Source organism: Rhea americana, unplaced genomic scaffold (assembly GCF_003343005.1).
Source record: "Rhea americana isolate MKP2758 unplaced genomic scaffold, rheAme1 scaffold_7, whole genome shotgun sequence".
Classification (NCBI taxonomy): Eukaryota; Metazoa; Chordata; class Aves; order Rheiformes; family Rheidae; genus Rhea; species Rhea americana.
The window spans coordinates 1988746-2010152 of NW_028186867.1; the positions used below are offsets into that span (position 1 = coordinate 1988746).

Below are 21407 nucleotides of genomic sequence, written 5' to 3' on the forward strand. Positions count from 1 at the left end.
GAGAATAAAAATGCTTTTTCAAATACATCAGTAGCAGGATGTCTGCCAGATAGATCACAGGGCCAAAACTACAATAGTAAAAGTACAAAGAAAATAATGTCATAGCAGAAAATCTACATAATCCCTTCTTATCTGTGTGAGCAAAGAACAGCCTATATCAGAATTATTCTAGATTTGGCACATACCAAAGGAGGCCATCCATAATTACGGAGGTAGTCATGAGTTATCAGGACTAGTTGGTGATCACCTGAAACTCGCACATAAAATTGCTGAAATAGTAGCTGTGATGCTTCTGGCACTCGTAAGCAAAAATGATACATGCAATATTCTGGGGGGTGAGGGTGTTGAGGACAGCAAAAGAAAGAAATATTCAATGTATATCTGGAGAATTTCAGGCCAGTAAGCCTAACAGCTAAATTAAGCAAACAGGTAGAAATTATATGAAAAGATTCAGTAGATGCATTCACTAGTATTTTTAAGATAACAAAGTATCAAYCATGTTTGTGTAGAGAGAAATCAGGTCTCAAATACATTACTGTTCTTAGAAACAGTCACTATACACATAGACAATAAAGATATGCATGACAGAGTCTACTTGGATTTCCAAAAGGTTCTCAAAATATTACCTCACCAAAGGTTCTTAAAATATTTAAGTACCAYGGGATGAAGTTCTTCCTTGCATTATCATGTGACTAACAAAACTAGTTTCTACATGATTTAGGAAAGAGGAGAAAAGGTAGCAAAAGCTGCTGATGAGAGAAAAGTATTCAGAGTAATAAACACACAAGCCAACTGCCAAGGCTATCCTGTCACTGACTGAAGGGGCAATAAAACAACGGATGAAATTCAGTTTTAATAAATGGAGAGTAACACACAGGACCATTTTTTTTTATGTAACTCAACAACAGGTACAATGAGGTATAACTGAAATTACTACTACTCTGCAAGGAAAACTTGGTTTTCACAGATAATTCTATGAAAATATCCTCTCTGTACCTCTTAACAACAGTCAAAAAAYGTAAATAAAGAAAATGTTACATTATGAATTCATAGGATACTCTAATGTTGTATACTCTACACAGTTCTCCCACTACTTCAAAAGGGATGTAGGAGAACACAAAAAGATACAGAAGAGGATGAAAAGGATGGGCAAAGCCATACAATAACTTTCACTGGCAAGAAACATCCCYGCAAAAGAGGTGCTTTACCTCACAACACACTGTTGAGCTGTAGAACACGTCACCACAAAAAGCTACGGATGTTGGAAGTCTATGTGGATCCAAAAGCARTTAAATATTGTTCCTGACAGAAAAATCTATCAAGGGCTGCTAATCTGTAAGATACTTAGGACATTGCCTAGCTACAGGTTGGCAGAAGTTTCACCAAAAGTAAGCATACATGCTTGCCTTGTTTTTATTTTCTCCAAGCATCTGTTACTGCTCAGTCAGAAAAAGAAAACTGGATTAGGTAGACCTTTGGCCTGCCCTACTATGACTATTAAAAGAATCACATTCCAATCAGCTGCCACCATACCTTAGTAATTCTAGGTTATTGTATCTCAAAGTGTGATAGTTATTTAGCTATCATTTGTCTATCAAATACTGCCAAAAACACTTGAAAGAGATACTGGTTCATGGCAATAAAACAACACTAATAATTACAAGTATTTACAGAAATCTAAGGAAGATTAAAGTATTGGCAAGGGATTTCAGATACATGAATATATGCAGCTGGAGTTCTCTCCTTCATTACCTCTTTAGGCATGAGAAGTGTCACATTAATCTTTTTCCAGTTTCAGAAAAAATACATGCTTTAAAGCAACCCAAAACTGTACTGGACCATTTATTAGTCCATACTATACATAATGGCAGAACATAATTGGCAAAACACTGGTCTCACACATTCATTAATAATCCGTATCTTACTGATAAAGAAGCACTAACGAAAACAGGAAGGGCTCCAGGAGCTCCTGTTTTTTTAAGTCCTAGCTGAGAGCCTGTGAGGATAAGCATGTTGACTCTCCTGCCCCTCCTCCACATGACAAAGAATAGCTGCTACTCAACATCACAGCCTTCTTAGTAGGAACAAATGGCTATCTTTGTTATTGGACTATATACAAGGAAGTATTTTTACATGTAAATGTGTTACTGTTAGGAACTCACATTTGCGAGGCATTACTTCAATCAGGTATGTTCTAGCTGTGTGAAAAGCATGTTTTCTTTTTCCTTTAACTGCAYTGTTAATCTCCCTCAAAAAGAGCACTTAAACAGCACTTTATGACATTCCTTATTATAATTAATTAAAAACGACACTTCACTTTATAAGCTCTTGAACAAAAGGAGAATATAGGGAGCAAGAGAAACTGTTAGTTCACCGCATCCTAGGTAAAAAAAGTAATTGGGCACATCTTATAATTTGCTTGCTACAAATGATTCTTTGTTAGGTAATTCTAAACTCAGCAAACTGATAGCAAGTATTTCTTTTCTCTGGAAGCATTTGTGTGGAAAATGGAAACAGCTGTAAGTAAAGTGTGAAACAGAGAATTTAGATCTCTTTTGCCCCATAAAACACTGAAGCTTGTTAATACATGTATGCAATGTTTGTCAAAGTGATTTTTCAGAGACTTGTAAGGAAGCTGTTGTCCACAATCATACTATTTCTTCCACAGGGAAGGTGASGAGAGCGCAAACATTTTGCATATACAGGACATGATCAGATCTCTATAGCCCTATAATGACTGAGGCACATTTTCCTGCAGTATTTATCCAGAAAAACTTCTCAGTTTGATTCTAACAGTGTATATACAGTGAATATAGATTTCAAGCTTCTATTCTTTATGTGAAACAATGCCTGCAAGTAGAGTTCTGCTTAACTATTCAAGTAAATGACCCTTTTTCTATATATAAAGAGAAAGCCTGCTTCAAGTCTTCTTGCATTTCAATACCTAAAGTTCCAGTGTATGTTGCTATTAATGTTTTTAACACCACAGGAAAAAACAAACAAACAAAATTTAAGATAGGAGAGTTATGAAAAAATGGGAAACTCCAGTGAATATTTAGAATGTCTCATAAATTATCATTTATCTCTGTAATCATGAGTTTACATGAGAAACCAGATCTGTCCAAATGTGTCACATGCTCTTYCTATTCAGAAGACGTACGATTGGATACATTGCCTTGTTGCTGAAAATCCTTCTTTTCTTTTATATAATTATTTGCTGTCGCACTGCTGGTCAATGTGGAGACAAACTTTTGAAAAATCAGGTTCCTTATGAGGTGTCTAGTAATGAATTCAGGCACCTCTCTGTAGGCTCCTGTTTCCTTATACCAGCTAGTCATAGATTTTGGCCTTGCCCTTCTGGAATATTGAACTTGGAAATTTAGGTCAAYTTAGGCATCAAGAACTACTTTTTAATTCAGTTTTTGTATAGTAAAGGTTGTTCCTCTCTCTTCAAGAGCCCAAGTAGGAGCAACTGCTAAGGCATTAAAGGTCTAACAGAAATGGCTTATGGTATTTAATTAAAGCTGAGTCATGCTGTGATCCTATACTTGACATGGATATGACCCTGTACTTATCCTTTAAATGTTGAAAAGATTTTCTGCTAACTTATCTCATAAATCCCTCTTCAGTTTCTGAAATGATGTAATTTTTATAGACATTGCAGAAACAAACTAATAGAGAGACCCAAGTCAAATGTTCTTAGAAAGTAAGTGAAAGCAACGGCTGTGAGCTTCTCTAGATCATAAAGCATTGTTCTTTTGATGCAAACTGACTTTTATGTGCGCTGTCTTATCCTAAGAGGAAGCCACAGACTGCAGGTCAGATTACATGTTTACATCTTTAACCTTCTGAAGGGCTACGTCTGCATAGAAAGCATGRAGACTTCTACAGGGAAGTTAATTGTATAACCAATATTTGCCAGACACAGAAAGAGAAACCTGTGTAAAGAACAAAATCAGACATTACAACTGTCAAAAGCTACAAAGTAGAAAAATCTTCCTTRCCTGCTAAATTTTGGTAACTAATTTGAAATACAAAGCAGTAGTATCATTAAAAACGAACAAACAAACAAACAATATCAACTTCATTTCATGAATCTGCAGAACCACATATTTGGAAACCTATCAAGCCTCAAGCCTCAGTATTACAAAAAACAAAAACACCTCTGACCTGTCAGATAACTGTTTGCATGCCTGTAAGTTTATAAAGAAGAGTGGTTCTCAAATGAGATTTAAAAAATTCGCAAGTAATACTAATTTAGGTTTTGCAATTATATGTCAAAAAAGAAAGAATCACCAGAAAAAAYACTGTAGCAAAATGAACAAAAAACAAGGAGAAATTTGCTATTTTTTTTTAATACTCCACCTCTTTTTCATTCTAGATTCAATGTATTAAAAAGACTCACATTTCTCCTGAAAATAAACAGAGGAATCATACTTACTCACATAACATGCACAGTTTATTTAAAAACTAAATTATTTAATATTTGTGAATAATGGGAAGGAGGCCACAGACATCCTGTAGCACTGAATAGACTTTAACCTACAGAATGCTTGCATCCATGCATCAGTCTCCAAAACTTTGGCTCTCGGTTTGGGTCCCCTTGTAGTTCAGCCCTTCACTGCTTGTCTGGCTTGTCCTTTGTACAGCATTGTCACACTGTCTTTGGTAACACAAAGGTAATCATAGTACAGAGGACTCACTAACACAAAGTAAGGGCCATTGGCAATATAATCCAAAACAAAATTTTGAAGGAAATTTTATTAAATATGCCTCCAAGGAAGATGATAGGTTTGATCGATATTCATGTATTTGAATATATTACAGATTAGATAGATTTAGCAAAAGCTATTTGCAAATTGCTAGCATTTAAATGTAGGAAACAAAATGCCTTTAGAATAGCTCAAAAATTATAAAATTAATTGATATCACAATGAGTCTAGTTCCTTTTCATTACAGGAATGCCATCTTAATAAAAGAACACGTAGCACAGCCACTCATCATCAAGCAGTGACAGTTCACAACACAGGAATTAAAAGTCCAAATGAGAGTGTTGTTCTTTTTTTAAATACAGAAGACACAAACCCTCCTCTACATAACACAAAGGGCTAGGGGAAAGACCGTGACAGAGACCATTTAACAAAAACCTCTTGTTATGTGGTAAAATGGCCAAGCATTACATCTGAAATAGTATGTGAAAATAAGCTTCAGCTTAAAAAAAAAAAAAAAAAAAAAGTTATTACAGCTGGTGCCCAGTCATGTGATTTTCATGGATTCTGCAATTATAAAGCAAGAATTGTGCTGCACAAACACTGTTAAAATGCTGGCGTAGGTGTATTATTCACATGCTTTTGTGACTAGGGTTCAGCAATGCTAGATGGAAATCATTTTACTTGTACAGAGATGCTGTCTGCTCCAGGCTTATTGTGCTGCTTCCTCTCCCCTCTCCCTCCCTCCCTCCCAGTCTCTCCTCCATATGTGTATGAGCGTGTGTGTGTGTGCGCACACACACTCATGTGCTATTCATTCTGAAATCACTGTACGGGAAGTACAAAGGGCTACAAAGAATGAGAAAAATAGCAGATGGTCTCTTCAGCAGGGCAATGCAAAACAATGCAAATTGTAACTTTAAAAATACAGTTATTGGTATTTTTATATCAAACTTCTATGGACATGAATAGAGTACACTTTGCTAGCTCAAAATTTTGTCCCTCCTTGACAGATTAATACTACGTACAGAATTAAGGAAAGCCAGTAGAAATTATTTCTTTTACATATGCTTCTTTTGTTAAAAAAATGAGATACAAAACCTGACRACAGCAGTATGTGCACCATATCAGTTCAGCTGCCACACGTAATTTAAGCAGCCACAGTATCAGCAATGACAGAAATCACTGGTTATGCTACAACTACTCTGACAAATTCCTGGCCAGAATGAGGGCACCCTTTACGCTAGACACTTACGGATTTTAACTTCGTTGTGCATACAATGTAGTGACCTACATTGGAAGAGGATTTAAAAGAACTGTAGTTAAATTGAAGCATGAATTAATAAAAAGTGGAGCTGACTGAATGGCAAAACAACTTTCGATGGCTTCTTTTTTGTGCTGCATTCTGTAAAGGCACAAGTACAGAAAAGTCCAATTTACAGTGCTACTGTGTTCCAGTAACATACAGCCTTTGCCAAGTATAATACTGGAAGACTCTTTTGGGAAACCTCAGGCATTTTTCTCCAAAATACTCATAACTGATATAAATATAAAAAAACCCTCCTCCTTTTTATGCTCACTGATAAGAATCATCTGTCATTTAAAAATTAATACTCAACACTGGACAATTCTTCAAGCTCACCACAGAACCCTCAGAAATTTCAGTCCCAACATTAATTACTTTATGCACACCGAAGAAAGTACATGGGGAAAAGGAGAGAAACAAAGGCAAAAAGGCATTGCAGAAACTCTGAAATCAACCTATTTAACTTTCCAATCTGGGTCAGGAAAAGACCAGATTATAGGAGTCATCACAAAAAAAAAAAAAAAAAAGAAAAAAAGAAAAAAAAAGTCAGAAATTAAGAAATACTTACCTTATTGTACAGTTCCTTTCATCCAGATTGTTAATTTTAGAGAAAATACGCTCCCCATCTTCCTTTAAATCCTCTGCTTGCCTTCTTACTTCAACTGAGACTTCCTATAAGTGGTTTATAGCACAAGTAAGACAGCAAGTCATCATGTTTCAGACTCCTGAAAAATCTATGATTATGGAACCTCTTATTTGTGGGTTTGCTCTGTTTGAATATACATGAAGTCAACAGCATAGCATGTCTTAAGCTTGTTTGGTTTTAAGTGGTAGAGCACGCTATGTGACCTCTTGCACAGCACTACAGACCTGGCAGTACTCAAGTTACTAGTTTAGTTTGCTGATCTACAGARGTGCTTAACATTTATAAAGCTCTGCAACTTCCATTTGGCAAAGACAAAGATACAGTAAAGAACTTACTGAAGACTTGTTCACATTTTAGAACAGGCAAGTATACACTGGCTTTCGAATCTCTGAGTGCCTATTTCAGTTTCTTAGTAAAACATACCAACGTTGCCGTTCCAGAWTTTTATTATCTCACTGTCTTCAAACAACCACACCCAAAGCATGGCTTTACGTTACAAACACTGAAACTACAGGACATTTGATTTCACCTGAGTACGGAAATCATCCGAATTATACATGCGAAACAACACATTTAATTACTTCAAACTGTTGTAAGCATCTTCAAATACGCTTATTGACATGCTTTCCAGCTGCCTAAACAGATAGTGTCTTTCTCCCCCAGGAGAAACTATACTGAACTTAAAGGCACTAACTAATAAGCCAGAAATGTATACACTGAATAGATATTATGATGGTTTTCCTGCTGGATAGACAATTATTTAATAATTTAGTTATTTTAGTTTTCAGAACCATTTCCAGGTGARTATTTTCAGTTCTTGGAATCTCTGCCCTAGTAAATCATCCTCATAGATAAGTCTGCATGTTAACTTTTGTAAAAGTTAAAAGAAATAAAGAAAACAAATTTCACAGCTTTCAGTGATCAACCTATTTTCATCTCCATTTTTTTTAATCTATTCTCATTCTACTCCTGGTATACACTCATACAAACATCTATATATGCTGTGCACRCATAAGTATGAGTCCAATATCCGTAACAAGAGAGAGAAGAAAAAGGAGGAAAAAAAAAACAAAAAACCCTACACCACTGCAGTACCTCACTTTTTCTCGAAGTCAGCTTTTATATATGTAGAAGGTGAAATTCAACACAGGTTGAATATACTACAACTCCTACATAGCAGGGAATCTCATAGCAGCTTGAACATCATCTTTTAAACAAAGAGCTTGTAAGACTTGGTCTCTCTGTTTACTTCCCCTGCCACCTGCCAACCGTTCCCCAGCCCTGCTCGGTTAAAAATTAACTTAGTATTTACTTGCAGGTTGACCAGATTTTTGGCATCTCTCTGAGGAATAGATTTATATTTTTAAACCAAGCAAATGGACATAAAATAAAAACACTAAGAAATTTCCTTTGTTTTTGTAAAGTAACTCCAGCATTAATAGGCAATTCTTTTTTAACCTCTAAACTTTCGCCAACATATGTTTTGTCACATTTAGCTTTCAGATCAAACAAATTTAGATGAAAAGAGAAAACACATGGAAAATGATTAGATCATCAACAAAATCGGACAAAAGTAGGTATTATTTCCCCTTGGAACATTTTTCTTCAGAGTTCCATGGAACAACTGTAAGACAAAACGGGGAAGGGGGAAGGCAGGGACACCGATGAAGTAGTACTCTGGGTAAAGATTGCTTTGATCCTCCTATGTCTCTACTGTAAAATGAATGATATTATCAAATCAATCTCTTTTTTTCTTCCAACTGGCTACAATACCCAAGAAATTACTTATCCAATTGCTCTTTCTTGCACTCTGAATTCCCATGCAGCACAAACTTAAATCTTCCTTTACTCTACTTATGAGAGTTACCTGTAACAATTACTCCAATACTGACAAAAGGCAAACACTACATTACATGTGTTCCTAGACTAAATATTTTCATAAAAATTATTTTGCTTCCTCTCCACCACTCTCCTGTTGCTGTCTTTGGCAATTTAAAGGATAACAAAAAAGAATCCAGTACCTGTTTGTAGAAATCAGTAGAAGGGGATGATCTAGACCTCTCATGGGTGTATTGGGGTTTCTCATGCTGTTCATGGCCTGCATCAAGGATATTATCTGCTGAATGGTATCTTCCTGAACTCCTTGCCTCTAAAGGTTTCCGTTGCTCTTTCCATGATGCCTGATACTCTGCAAAAGTCCCCAGACGCTGCGGCTGTTCAGATTTCATTATTCTGTCAGAAGCCTTATTGCCACTACTGTGGTGGATATTATCTTTTGAAGTTTGTACAGTTTCAAGTCCAACAGACGCTGCCCGACCCCTTCTCTCATACCATGACTCCTCTCCCTCTGGTCCACTGTGAGCTTTTCTATCAGGCCTCTCAGGCTGTCCTTCAGGAAGACCATGGGGAACTTGCTTCTGTGCAGACTTTCTATAGCTAGGCTTACTTGTTTCTTCAAAAAATTTCCATCTGTCTGCAAATGATCCCAGGGCTTCTTCAGATGTGTTTGGACAGCAGCGAGGATGGCATTCATCTGCTGACATCCCAACTTCATTCATCTTCTCTGGTTCAGAGTAAGACTTCAGTTTTTGTTCTGTTGTGAACCTTTTCCTGCCTCCAATGCGAGAAACGTGCTGAGTGCCACTCCCTGCAGAGTTCGATTTAGCTTGTGTAGCCTCAAGGAATCCAGGCACATCTTCAGAAACCAAAGCCAATAATGAAGAGTTATAACTACTAGTTTTCCGTTCTGGTGACCTGGGGAGATATTCACCAGGGCTAGGCTCCAAGTCCCGCCGTTTGAAGGAAGTTGCCCGCAAAACCCTGGCCTGTGCTTCCTTAAGGTGATCTTTGTAGRTGCTAGTAAAATTAGTATCTGGGGAGCTGTTTACATTTTCTGCTGAATCTGGCTTCCAGTTTTCATTGTGCTCCTCTGTTTCAGATGACCCTATTAAAGTAGCAGTGCTTTTACTTTTCTGCAGCTTTGCTCTTCTCAATTGAATCTCATTTCTTAGAGTTGTTGCAAAACGATCACTCCTTCGTGCTTGTTTAGTTAAGTGAGTGTCAAATGGGGGCTGCCGCTCTGTTATAATTTCTGGACTGTTGTCAGACTGCTTTTTCCCTTCCTGAGCTAAAGAGTGCAACATTGGGGTCTTCTGAGGAGAAATCTTGCTACTCTCATCTTTTGCCCACCTAAAATCTTTTTGAGCAGTTCTGTTTTCAGTGCTAAGAACACAGCTTTTTATATACTCGTGTTGACTGTACTTAGTTTCACTTTCCTCAAAGCTGTTCTCAAAGTTTTTCTTTTGTCCAGTCTTTTCAGCATGATTAGGTTTTTTAACCTCTTCTACTACAGCAGACCTAACATCCCCCTCTCTGTCCACCATGTAATGACTACTGTTCTCACACRCTCCCAGAGAAGATTCAACAGACTGTTGAGGTAGATAGTATTTTGTTTTTTGGACCATTGTGACAACTGCAGGACTTTCTGGAGGTCCAAGAGACGTATCAGCCCCCATTACAGGTTTCCAGTTGTCATCCTTGAGTTGCAGTGGCTTTGAACTTCCCTGAGCAGGCTGTTTTGCTGTCACACAGTAATAGCGACTCTGTCCAGTGTTGTCCACCTTCTGTTCAGCAGCACTGTTCAAAGACGAGGAAGTGCTGAGCAGCCTGGCTTGGTTTGGATTGTAGCAATGAAAGTGATCAGTAGGTAATTCCTGAATGCCACTATAGGAGAGAAAATGTTGCTGATCTTTAGGCGAAGCTAAGATTCTTGCATTRTGAAAAAAAGTGCTTTCATCACTGTACTGGTGCTGGTGCTGGTAACTGTAAGCAGGCTGTGCAAACCGAACATCAGTGCTGGACAAAGATGACTGCAGTTTGTTCACTGCTCCTGTGTTATTGTTGTACCTTTCACCAGAAGAAAAAGTATATTCCATACTAAGATCAGATTTATAATTTGAGCTATTGACCCTCCTGTCACACGCTCTGGAAGGCCATCTTTGTTGTTCCACAGCTTCTGAGTTCCAATCACTCCTGGGCTGAGATCGGTTCAGGGCCATAAAGTGCTGCGTGCTGGCACCCTCTGAGTACACAGGGCCATGGGCCTTCTCATGGCCTTTGGTAGCAGCAAAGCTGTCACTACGAAGAGGTGGAGGTGGGGGAGGAGGAGATGAAGACTTCTTCTTATCAGGAACATACCAGACAGGTCCAAAATTAGATCTTCCAGAGCTACTGAGCTTGATATCAGGGTGTTCTTCTATTCTAGGACTTCTGTTGTTCTCGTACKGGGTGGGGACTGGTAAATATCCTGGTTTGTCCTCTATTCCACTGTTATCATTCAGGAACTGGCCAGACTTGYTTCCATGCTTTGCAGTCTCCCAGTGGCCTACTTTGTATAACATATTCTCTGTTGAAGAAGCGTCTACATTGGATAGAGTGTGGTCAGGGGTACTTGAACTTGTAGAGAAAGACCCATAGGCTGAATCCCGCTTACTTTGGCTCCCTAGATGATCAATGCTACTGTTAGACTTTGCAGAAGAAAGTCTTCCATATTGGGCTACTTGTGGAGTGTGGTCCCAGCTGTCCATACTTCCCAAAGAGCTGAATTGATCAGAAGTGCGATGTAGACTTGACTGATCCCATGTGCTTGACAGGTCATGAGAAGAGGAGCTATGGTAGGAAACAAACAAACAAAAAACTAGCATAAATCCACTAGTCAAAAAGCCCCCACAAAATAATTATATATACAGCTACCAACTTTACTAACGGTAAAAATTCATCTACCTAACAGATGTCTCTTATTCAAGACAGACAACCTAAAAATGGAAAATTCAGAGAGCTAAAGTCTTGGCTTTATCTTCTTACTCTGACACTGATTCAAAGCTTGAAACTTCAGTAACTGTAATACACCTTGCTTTTCCATTTTTCCTGATAAGTAATACGTATTTATCTCATTTGAAGGCTCCTCTCTCCCTGTGCAAATTGTTGATTTTGCCAATTTTATTTTTACACATATTCACTTTAAGCTCCATTAGCTCTATGTTTTCCAGGACAAACACCAACTTATTTTCCAGGAACTGCAAATTCATCCAACTACTACACTCATGTATTTACCTGTCCATCTTCTGCAGCTTGCTTCTTGTTTGGCCTGTGAAGTTACTTCCTTAACTCCTACCTGCTTATCCAAATCTGTCCATTAATATAATATTTTCATTTCTAAATGAAAGACCACTAAAAACYTTTGCCTCACATGCCTCCATTTCAGTTCCAAGCCTCTACATAAATCTTTCCAACGTGGTTTCAAGCAACTCTCAGTCTGATGACCTTACAAAAGCATCATTCAGCTCCTTCCAGTTCGGCAGCACTGACAGCAAAACTCCAGGAAAATGTAAATGCAGCTTCAGCTCTTCATTGCCAAAACTGAATTTCTGACCTTTCTTCAGAAAACCTTATCACCACCACTTCCTCTCTGCTGCTCTTTCCTGTAGAGAGACGTCATCTTTGACATTGTACCCTTGTGGCTCATTTGTCAATATTCCACAATTTTGCTGCTTCTGCTGTTTTCCAACTCGCAACTGGTTTTGTTTTGTTTTTTTCTTCTGAAGTTGTATTTTATCTTTCATAGCACCTACCTCTTGTCAATTTAACACACTGACGCTGAGATGATATTCCTTCCAATTCCTCTCACCACACCTCCCTGTCTTAACTTTACTGCCAGCCCCTCTTGCTTTTATACACCAAATTCAGCTTCTTGTCCTTGCATGCAAAGCCCCTTGGTAGAAATCCCAGAACTGTTCCACTTCCCTGTAGCTATAATTATACAAAACATCTATCAAACCTTGTGCAGTAAAAAAACTTGTGAAAGCTAGTAATGAAATTAGGTCAGTCCACATCAAAAACAAAGAGCAGTACAGTCGTTCTTTCTGTCAAAAATACTGAAAAGGGAAACTAAACAGTTCTTCGGAATTTAAATTTAGTATGAAAATTGCAAATTTTCTTATATTAGTATTATTTTTGAAACTTTTTTTTACAAAACATGGTAAAAACATAATTTATGTGAAGTAAGAGAAACTATAATTTGTGTTTACTTTCTAAAAATAATTTAAAAAATGATAAATTAGCATTAGCTTCATCTTATGGGGCTTTCATTTTGTACTCTCAGAATTCCAAAACATCTCACTGAATAAATAAAGAGGTCTTAATTATCTTATTCAGCAGATACTATGGTTCATATAAAAACTGCCTTGGTCCTTATTAGAATCTTCTTTGTCAATGAAGAACATAAGCCAGGTTTCAGTATGGTATGCTGATTCCTTTATTTTCTCTCTTTGGCGATAAAATACTTGGCACTGATCAAAATAAAGATGACACTTGTGCAAGAAAGCCTTCATTTACAATTTACAAGTCTAATGTAGATCTGCTAAAGTCAAATAGCAGAGATCCCCTCAATCCTGAGGTAAGTGTTTTTGTTTCTGGGTTCTCCCAGAAATGACAGCAGATCAGAACCATTCAGATCACATGGCAACACAGAGCAGATGCATCTGACCCTAATTTCCCCAAATGCTCAACGTAAGGAGCCTTCTCAAAGCATACCTGCCACACACCCACACCTGTAAGACCAGAACAAARTAGAAAAGCTTGCTAGTTTAAACTACATACACCGAGGCAAAACAAAAAAATTGATTTTGAGATCCTATTTCATAGCATATCCCAGTGGAAAATAAYGAAAGGTCTAAACTTCCAGCAACTTCAAGTAGTTTGAATCCACACTTCCCAGAAAAGCACTTCTCAGTCTTAGTCTCAGGCTAGCTAGGAAAGAAGTCTGCATCCATCTTAGTAAGGCATAACTTCCGTGAAAAAAACTAACAGAGGACTCGTAGGCTGTCGTGGAAAATCAAGGCACCAAAAGCTTACCACATCTGATTCTAGCTCTGACRTTCAGCAGTGAGAGAGGCACCCAGGCCTGGCCTTGAGCTTCCAAGACAGCTCACAGTTTTKGAATTAAAGTCATGTGGTAAAAATACACGGGTAATGGCGGATGGGAGGGAGAGGACTACCCTCTCTTTTATCTACTGAACTGCAGGCAAAAGTACCCATACTGTAATCTAGCTTCTTAGGTAGAAAGGGCAGTTTTCAGAGGGTTACTTTCACCAGCTCTCACACACTCACATGCACACACAAAATCCAGTTATCTCCTGAGTGCCCAATTGCCATGCTTGGAAAACAGCAAAAATCTCTCCCCCCAGGTGACACTCCCCATGTTCTAAAACAGTGATTTAGTTCTCATACAGAGAGAATTCAGGCATGTACATTCTGGAGAGATTTTACACTCTGAATACCAATCTCACAGACGCTTAATTCAAGGAAGGTCAAGAAATTCCAGAAAAATCCCCTCCCCAGGCTATTTCTATTATTTTCTTATATACTGCCCCTTTCAGCCACTGACCATTGTTAATCCCACTCAGCCTGGTGCTTGACTTAAAGTGTATGGTGTTTCTTGTTTTTGTGAATTGTACCTTGAAAAGGGGGAATCTCTGAAGTAGCTCACGTTCTTTTGTGCAGATTGGAAAGCCCAAGTAACTGCTTTGCAACCGAGATTCTGAAAATATCCATGTCCTCGGGCCGGCACCCTGCGAGTGCTGTGCTTCAGGGAACCGTGGTCTGAAGTCAGTTCTGCTACAGAAATGGTCTTGGGCAACAGAGATCTGGACTGATAAATCTCCCAAGTAAATCATCTCTCAACAGTCAAATTTCCAGGGGTCAGCACAGGTGGTCAACAGGTTCAGGAACAACAAAGCCCAGGGAACTCTACTGAAGCCTCTACTAAACCTATTTAAGAGCTTCTGAGAAAATAATTTTTTTGGTCCTTTTCATTAATACTGATATCTGTCAGCAGTTGTTTCTATTTCTAATACGGCAGGAGGGAAGAGAGAGAGAATTGCTCTAATTTTATCCTCCCCTCAACCGAATTTCATGGCAAAAGTTTATTTAAAACTAGTCTTTAATGAAATTTCAGAAGAAAAGTCTCATGATTCACCCAGTTCACAKCAGCATCTTTCCACACTCCCAGAGAATCTGTCTTGGCATACCTAACCGTTAAAAGGTACAAGAACAACCACCAGAAAGAATAGAAAGCATATAACAATTTACAGCTCAGTCAAAAGACTCAGTAGACTGAAAGCAGAAATACTCTTATGTCATCACTGCAAGTAAGAATTCTAAAATTTTTAGGAACTTCTGAATTTTGTTTCTTTGTATGAGGTTTCTTACTGTCTTCATAAATATAACTCTAATTCAACCCATCTATATGAAATTTAAATACAAGCTGGACAAATCTATTTAAAATGCGAGTAATTATAACTGAGGGTTTGGGAAATATAATGTGCTAAAACCTCTGCTAATGAAGTGTTACAAGATCATTTTAATTAAAAAAAAAAAGACACTTCTGTCTAAAAGTGAACACTCATATGTTACTCAAGGGTAGACTGCAAGTTATTTTAAAAAACAGTAGGGAACTTCCAAAGAAATCAAACCATGTGAAAATGATTTATAAATAAAATCTTAAAACAACAGAACTTTCTTGCTCTATTTCATATACCACAATAAATTAACATAAGTGATGCCTGAGAATGTACTGCAATAAGTATAGAAAGGACAAGAGTATTTTGGAAATTGGGAATGTATTCCAGACTGATTTTTTCTTTAATGCCCAGTATAACTATGTCCCAATGGGAATTATTTGGGAGGAAAAAATTAACTCCCCCTTCTCTCCCCATGAAAATGCTAAAGAATATAATCTACAGGCTCACAGTTGTTTCCTGCTTGTAATCAGACACATATGGACATTACCTAAAAGTTCAAAGTTTCCTAACTAAAACTGCTTGGGTGCCAGCCTTTCCTCCATATGCTGAATGGGACCTAACAAATACTGAAGTGTTTTAAACAAGCAGTAAAAATCATTGGTCTTACTACCTCTCTATACAAGCAAAAACACCACTGTAGTGAAGATCAGATTACAAAAAGCTACTTTAACTAACAAAAGCAGCAGTACTTTAAAGCCCAACAGGAAAATACTCTGAATTCTTCCTTTACGCTTTCTAATGAAGTCTGAAACAATACTTTTTGATTTTTTCTCCCTTTGCTATTTCACTTTAAATATGTTAACTTCTATGGGTTTTTTTTCCACTTTCACACACAAAAGTTTAGGATTTTACCAGTGAACATTGACAGGAAACTGTAGAGCAAGAAATATAACCTTCTGACTGCTTTTAAAACCATTTTCTTACCTTTCAGTCACACGCACATATTACAGTTTCTGAAATCCATTCATCCACATGTCAAACTTCCAATGCTCCTCTTTTAAGTATTGAAAGGACAGGTAATAAGATAGAAGCATAATAGAACGATTTTGCATTCATGGTTTAAAAGATACTAAACAACATGACCTACATTATTATTGTCTTGCCGTTGGAGCTTAATGCATGTAACTTAAGCAGAGACTCACCTTGCATGATACCGTGAGTGCCACGAAGCACAGGCATTGGTTGAAGTAAGGTGTGACGTGGCTGTCTCGGGTTGACTTTCTGTAAATTTGGTTGCATGCCAGGAGTGAGGCCTGCAGGCTAGGTCATTTCTTCTGAAATGAGAGAGAGAGAGAGAGAGAATGTAACTAAATGAATGTTTAATTCAATTAATTTAGTAAGGTGACCTGCAGCAATAAAACTATCACGACACTAGTCAAATTATACTTCGCACAGATAGAATAGAGACATAACAACTTTAAATTATAGAAAACTGGTCCAATTTTCTACATGCATGCTAGTTTTGAAAAGATACTATTATTGCTTTAAAATGCTTGATACAGTGAAACAATACTATCCAACGTTTAGGTGGATTTTTTTTTAATAAAGACAAGCAAATACAAAGTTTTAAGTACTTGAAATGTATACAGAGCTTTTAACAGTTCAAAGTACTAATGAGCTTTATGACTCTTTTACAACATAGCAACAGTAAATAAGGTTTTGGTAAGGTTTATACAGATATGTGCTATGGGAGGATGTAGGAAAAAAAGGAACAAGTAACTGAGTAACTGGAGAAGGAACAAAGCCATATATATTTCTTCCTACAAGTTAGGAACAGTGATATAATTAACTAACACTATTCTAACTTTTATCAGGTTCTTGTTCAGCTCTTGAAATGTTTGAGACTTCAGATAAGCAGTTTATTATTATTTTTTTAAAAGAATACATCTCAAGAGTAGTTCAGCAAAACATCTAAGTCCCTAAATACCTACTTGGGTATTGGCTGCAAGCGTACTTGCACACATAATTGAAGAGATCCTTCCTAATAAATACAATAGCAAGTTCTTCGGAWCTTACAATCCATTCTGCAAAACCATTTTCATTTTATCTGCCCCTTCCATCTGTTTAGGAATAGCATTGTTTGCACTTCCTTTGAAGGGCTTACTGTTTGTAATGCCTCTCAACTATCTCATGAAATAAGTATATTCTTTTCCCAATGTTATCTATGCATTCTGGAATTAATCTATTTCTATTTCAGCTAACAAATATCTAGCATAGGCTACCGTCTAGGCTCTTGCAAAAGCCAAGAGAATAAAGCAGGAACTTCTTGAAGATAATTCACCCCACTCTTCTTTTTGGCTCATCCTAGAAAGAGTGTATACTAAAAATTAGATTAGATATAAAGTGAGACAAATCCCAGCCTTCCAAGCCACATTCTGAATTGAAAGCCTATAGGTCTTTGGCTTGTAAGTTATTTATGAACTTATGTATTTACCAAGTTTTTCACCACAAGGTTAAGTAACCTAAGTCACCAAGTTATTCACAAAGATGAGACAGTGTTCCCTCCTTTCAATTTATAATCTAATGGCAACTCTACATTTTTTTTTTACTTTTTTTTTTCCCTTCCCCAATTTGGGTTATCTCTAGCTACTGGATTTAAAAACAAAACTAAAGTTCACTATAAGCCAGTTGGTCAAATTTGTATACTGCTTTTTACAGTACATTTAGGAAGATCTGATGAATTCTTTCTAATTTCTTTTCCAAACTCTGCATGCAGGATTATAAAATGACAATAATAATTCTACAGGGAAGCTGTAATTTCTCTAAGAAGTATAGCATCATTGCTGTCACTAAATAAAGAACTAATTGTTTCTATGAAAAAAAGCCTTCTTTTCCTAGCATGAGAAGAGAGAAAACAGCTAAGTAGAGCATCACTATGTTCTTCCTTGACAGAATATGAAATTAAGAAAGTGAGTGGAGGAGGTAAAATACTCTCACTGCAAAGAAGCGCAAAAGATTCTGCTCAGCCATGTAATGCTCACCTCCAGACAGTCCATGCATACTTCAAGGGCCCCAAACTTATATTGAAAAAAAGCAAGCCATTGCTCTGTTGCACAAAACATCACAGGTTGTTCTTTTTCTACTGCTCATTCTAACGCTACTGTTATTATCTAGGCAAACCATAAATATCTATTTAGGCAAATTCAATATACCTTCTAGGCATCAATTCAACAAAGATGCTTCTATATTATGAGACGATTACTTTACTACCATGTACCACAAAAGAAAAACAAGACTAGAAAACTAACACAATACAAGTGATGCCTGGAGTATGAGGAAATGAAGGTTAGGGAACAAGGACTTCTGCGATGGTTTGCTATGGGTTTGGCAAATGACAGGAGGAATTCAATCAGTGAGAAAGAAGAGAAATGATGCAGTTGTAAAGCCAATACTGTACCTCATGGAACTTCTCAAGATCTTCATAAGATAGTTTCTTGCCCCATGAACATCATTTTCAGATGGCATTTTCTGTGCTACAATATCCACCACCACTTTCATCTTCCTGAGCAGCCAAGTAGGGGGAGGAACAGACTGGACTGAGTTGTGACAAGAGGCAAGACAAGTGGACAAGTTCTTACAGGTTCTGTTTTGCTTTTKGTTTATGTGGCCATATATTTTTCAGAAGAAAATTTAGACATAATAAAATAGTTTCAACAGTCTAAAAATGCTAGTGGGATTCCTGGAGGGTGGAATCAAGTAGACATGGGTTTTCATTGAAGCCTGCAGCATGACTAAGAATTAAGTCACCATGCATATTCAACAATTCTTTCTATTGAATTATCCGTTTCTCACCATTTAATAACATTTACTGTTTCTTGCACTTCAAGAAACACATTTTCTATCAATAAATGGTAGATAGCATGAAATAAGTTCCAAAATGCAGTACAAACGGTGAAAGATCTAAATAGAGAAAGATTAAAAAAWTTCAGAGACAGAAAATGTTGCAGGCAACTAAAGCTGATGGAAGCATAGCATTTATATTCTAATGTAATACCTCTGTATTAATTCTGATTGACAGAATGAGATCATCTGAACCTACAATCCAGGAAACCTCTAGCGTTAATGGAAGCATTATTAAAAGCATTTCAGTGAGAGCGTCTTTCCACCAGTGCTTTTGCAAAAGCTGCTAGAAGGAAAAAGCTGATAAGCTTTGAAGATATGATACAAAGGGAAAAACAATTTCTATTGACTATAAGCAATGAATTAGACTGGTCTCAACAATGTATTTGTGCAAATAGTGTAGCAATAAAACAACCTTTCCAACTCAGATTTTCAGAACAAAATTTGTCCTTTTATAGTTACTGTTTGGAATACATTAAGAAAGATGTTCTGAACTTCAGAGGCTAGAGAGTTTAGAAATACRGGAGTAGAGGCTCAAATTGCCGCAAATCCACCACTCATGAGGTTAACCAACCCCCCCTGGCCCCCCTCCCAAAACAGTGAAAACGTACTTCCTTGACAAAGAAAAATACCTAAATTGTACTAAATTATACAAGCAGATTCATCTGTAAATGATAACAAAAGTCACAAAAATATTTAAGTCAAGATGAAATTCCAGATAATTGGTAAGTTTATTTTCAGTTCATTTGGAGAATGTACATGAATGGATTCAATTTTTCCTGTCAAAATTAACATGTCTCCTTAAGTTTTAGGTGCCTACATCAGAACTAAATTGGAGTTTGAAAATGAAAAGTAGACAGGAAATCAAGCAAAACTGAATTACCTCAGCATAAAACAGCAATATCAATGAATGAGAGCTACTCTCTCAGTATTCAGATACATTCTAAATTAATGTAGGCAACAGGAAGACAAAAAGAACAGATACAAAATGTAGGTACATTAAGATAGAAGGACCAACAGATATAACCAGATTTGTGTATTCCTCACGCCCAAAAGAATTTGTTTTATCCTCATATACTAAACAGCTTGTTATACCTCTAGTATACACATTTTTGCATTTGGTGTCCCAAGCAGAAGAAAAATGAAGTCCCAAGAACTGTGTCCAAGAGAAAAGCAAACACTAGGATTTATTTTTCTGTTAATGTTTCATTCTCCTCCTCTGCTGAATCAGTAAAGATGCTAAAGCCTGACTGCTGGCTCACACATAAATATAAGGCTGCAAGTCTTTCAGTTTCAGTAGCAGCAGGTACACATAAAGGAGATTATGCAGTATTTCTGAGACAGAAACCTGAGCTTTTATCCCCTGGCTCTCAATCATCTAGTTACTGGCCTGCTCTTTAGTTCAAAGAAGTGTTTTTAATACCAGCACTGCTGACATACGCACAGAAACCACACTCTGGCCTAGCTCAAGGGAAAGCTTATGAACAGTTCCTATGGAGACTTTTCAGTTAAAACTTTGGAAAGGATGCTCCACATACAAATTAAGTGTGAATCATAATGCTGATGCGTTTAACTAGTGCTGTCCAACTACGCTCCTTTTCAAAGGATAACTTCTGCTGTTTCATGTCCTAGTTTTGACTGAAATTTACCACTTTGTGTGATTAATTTGCAAAATGGAAGTAAAGAATTCTTAAAAAGAGTTGCGCTAGTCTCAGGAAAAAAAGCAAGCCCCACCCTTTAGTTTAAATAAAACACCACAAAACACCACTATCTGCAGGGTTATACGTATGCTAATGGAAAGCACTACAAACCTGTTATAAGAAGGTTTTAAAACTCCAAATACACACAAATMAATTTGTATGCTATTTATATGCAAGTGCTTAAAAGGAAATTAGATACTAACATAATGAGTAAGCAGATTTTGAGATTTCTTTACAGTGGATAATCTTGCTCAGTTTTGCTAGAACATCAAGTTCAGCGAGAATTCCAGTTTCACATGGAATTTCTCCCTCTGCTGGCTTTCAGGTATCAGTAACATTTTCAGTTATTTACTCTGAAAGAATCACAATATCGGCCATTGGAGCATTACGCTACATCTCGCCGTCTGAGCATAACAGAAACGAAGCCCATGTAATTGCAGAGAGAAAAGTTCTTCAAAATGGAGGAAGCTGGCTGCTATTCTTCCGAAATCTAATGCAGCTAGTTTTTAGCTTTTGTATTCACTTATTTCTTTTGTATTCCTTATGATAATTAATCCTTCCTTAGAATATTAAAATGACATAYTGTTCTTCTGCGACCCTAAACAAATTGTTTTTAATAATATTTTTCTGGATTCAGCAACTCTCAAATGGCAGAAGTCATTGTCCTGCTTCAGATTAATAATATATAGTTAACGTTTGTTATGCCTCACCTTAACAGAAGTAGGTATTTCATGCCAATACTTACGAATAAAATGCCTTCTCCTCTTCATTTCTATCAGCTATATCAGGAGAAAATCTTGATTAAAAAAAAAWCAGATTTTTCTAATTTAAAAGGAAGGATGAGTC

The 21407-nt window shown here is 37.0% G+C and overlaps 1 protein-coding gene across 2 annotated transcripts in view; it reads right to left on the minus strand.

The window, feature by feature from the left end:
* SHROOM2 (shroom family member 2) overlaps positions 1-21407 on the minus strand; it is a 129430-nt gene that overhangs the window by 30108 nt on the left and 77915 nt on the right. Inside the window, exons 3-6 of one of the 2 annotated variants that reach the window (XM_085321564.1) lie at positions 18419-18523; positions 16164-16295; positions 8683-11329; positions 6584-6687 (exon numbers count right to left, since the gene is read on the minus strand). In XM_085321564.1, coding sequence (XP_085177690.1) covers positions 6584-6687; positions 8683-11329; positions 16164-16295; positions 18419-18523 — 2988 coding nt within the window. The remainder of the gene's footprint in view (positions 1-6583; positions 6688-8682; positions 11330-16163; positions 16296-18418; positions 18524-21407) is intronic. The other variant, XM_085321563.1, reaches the window with a different exon arrangement.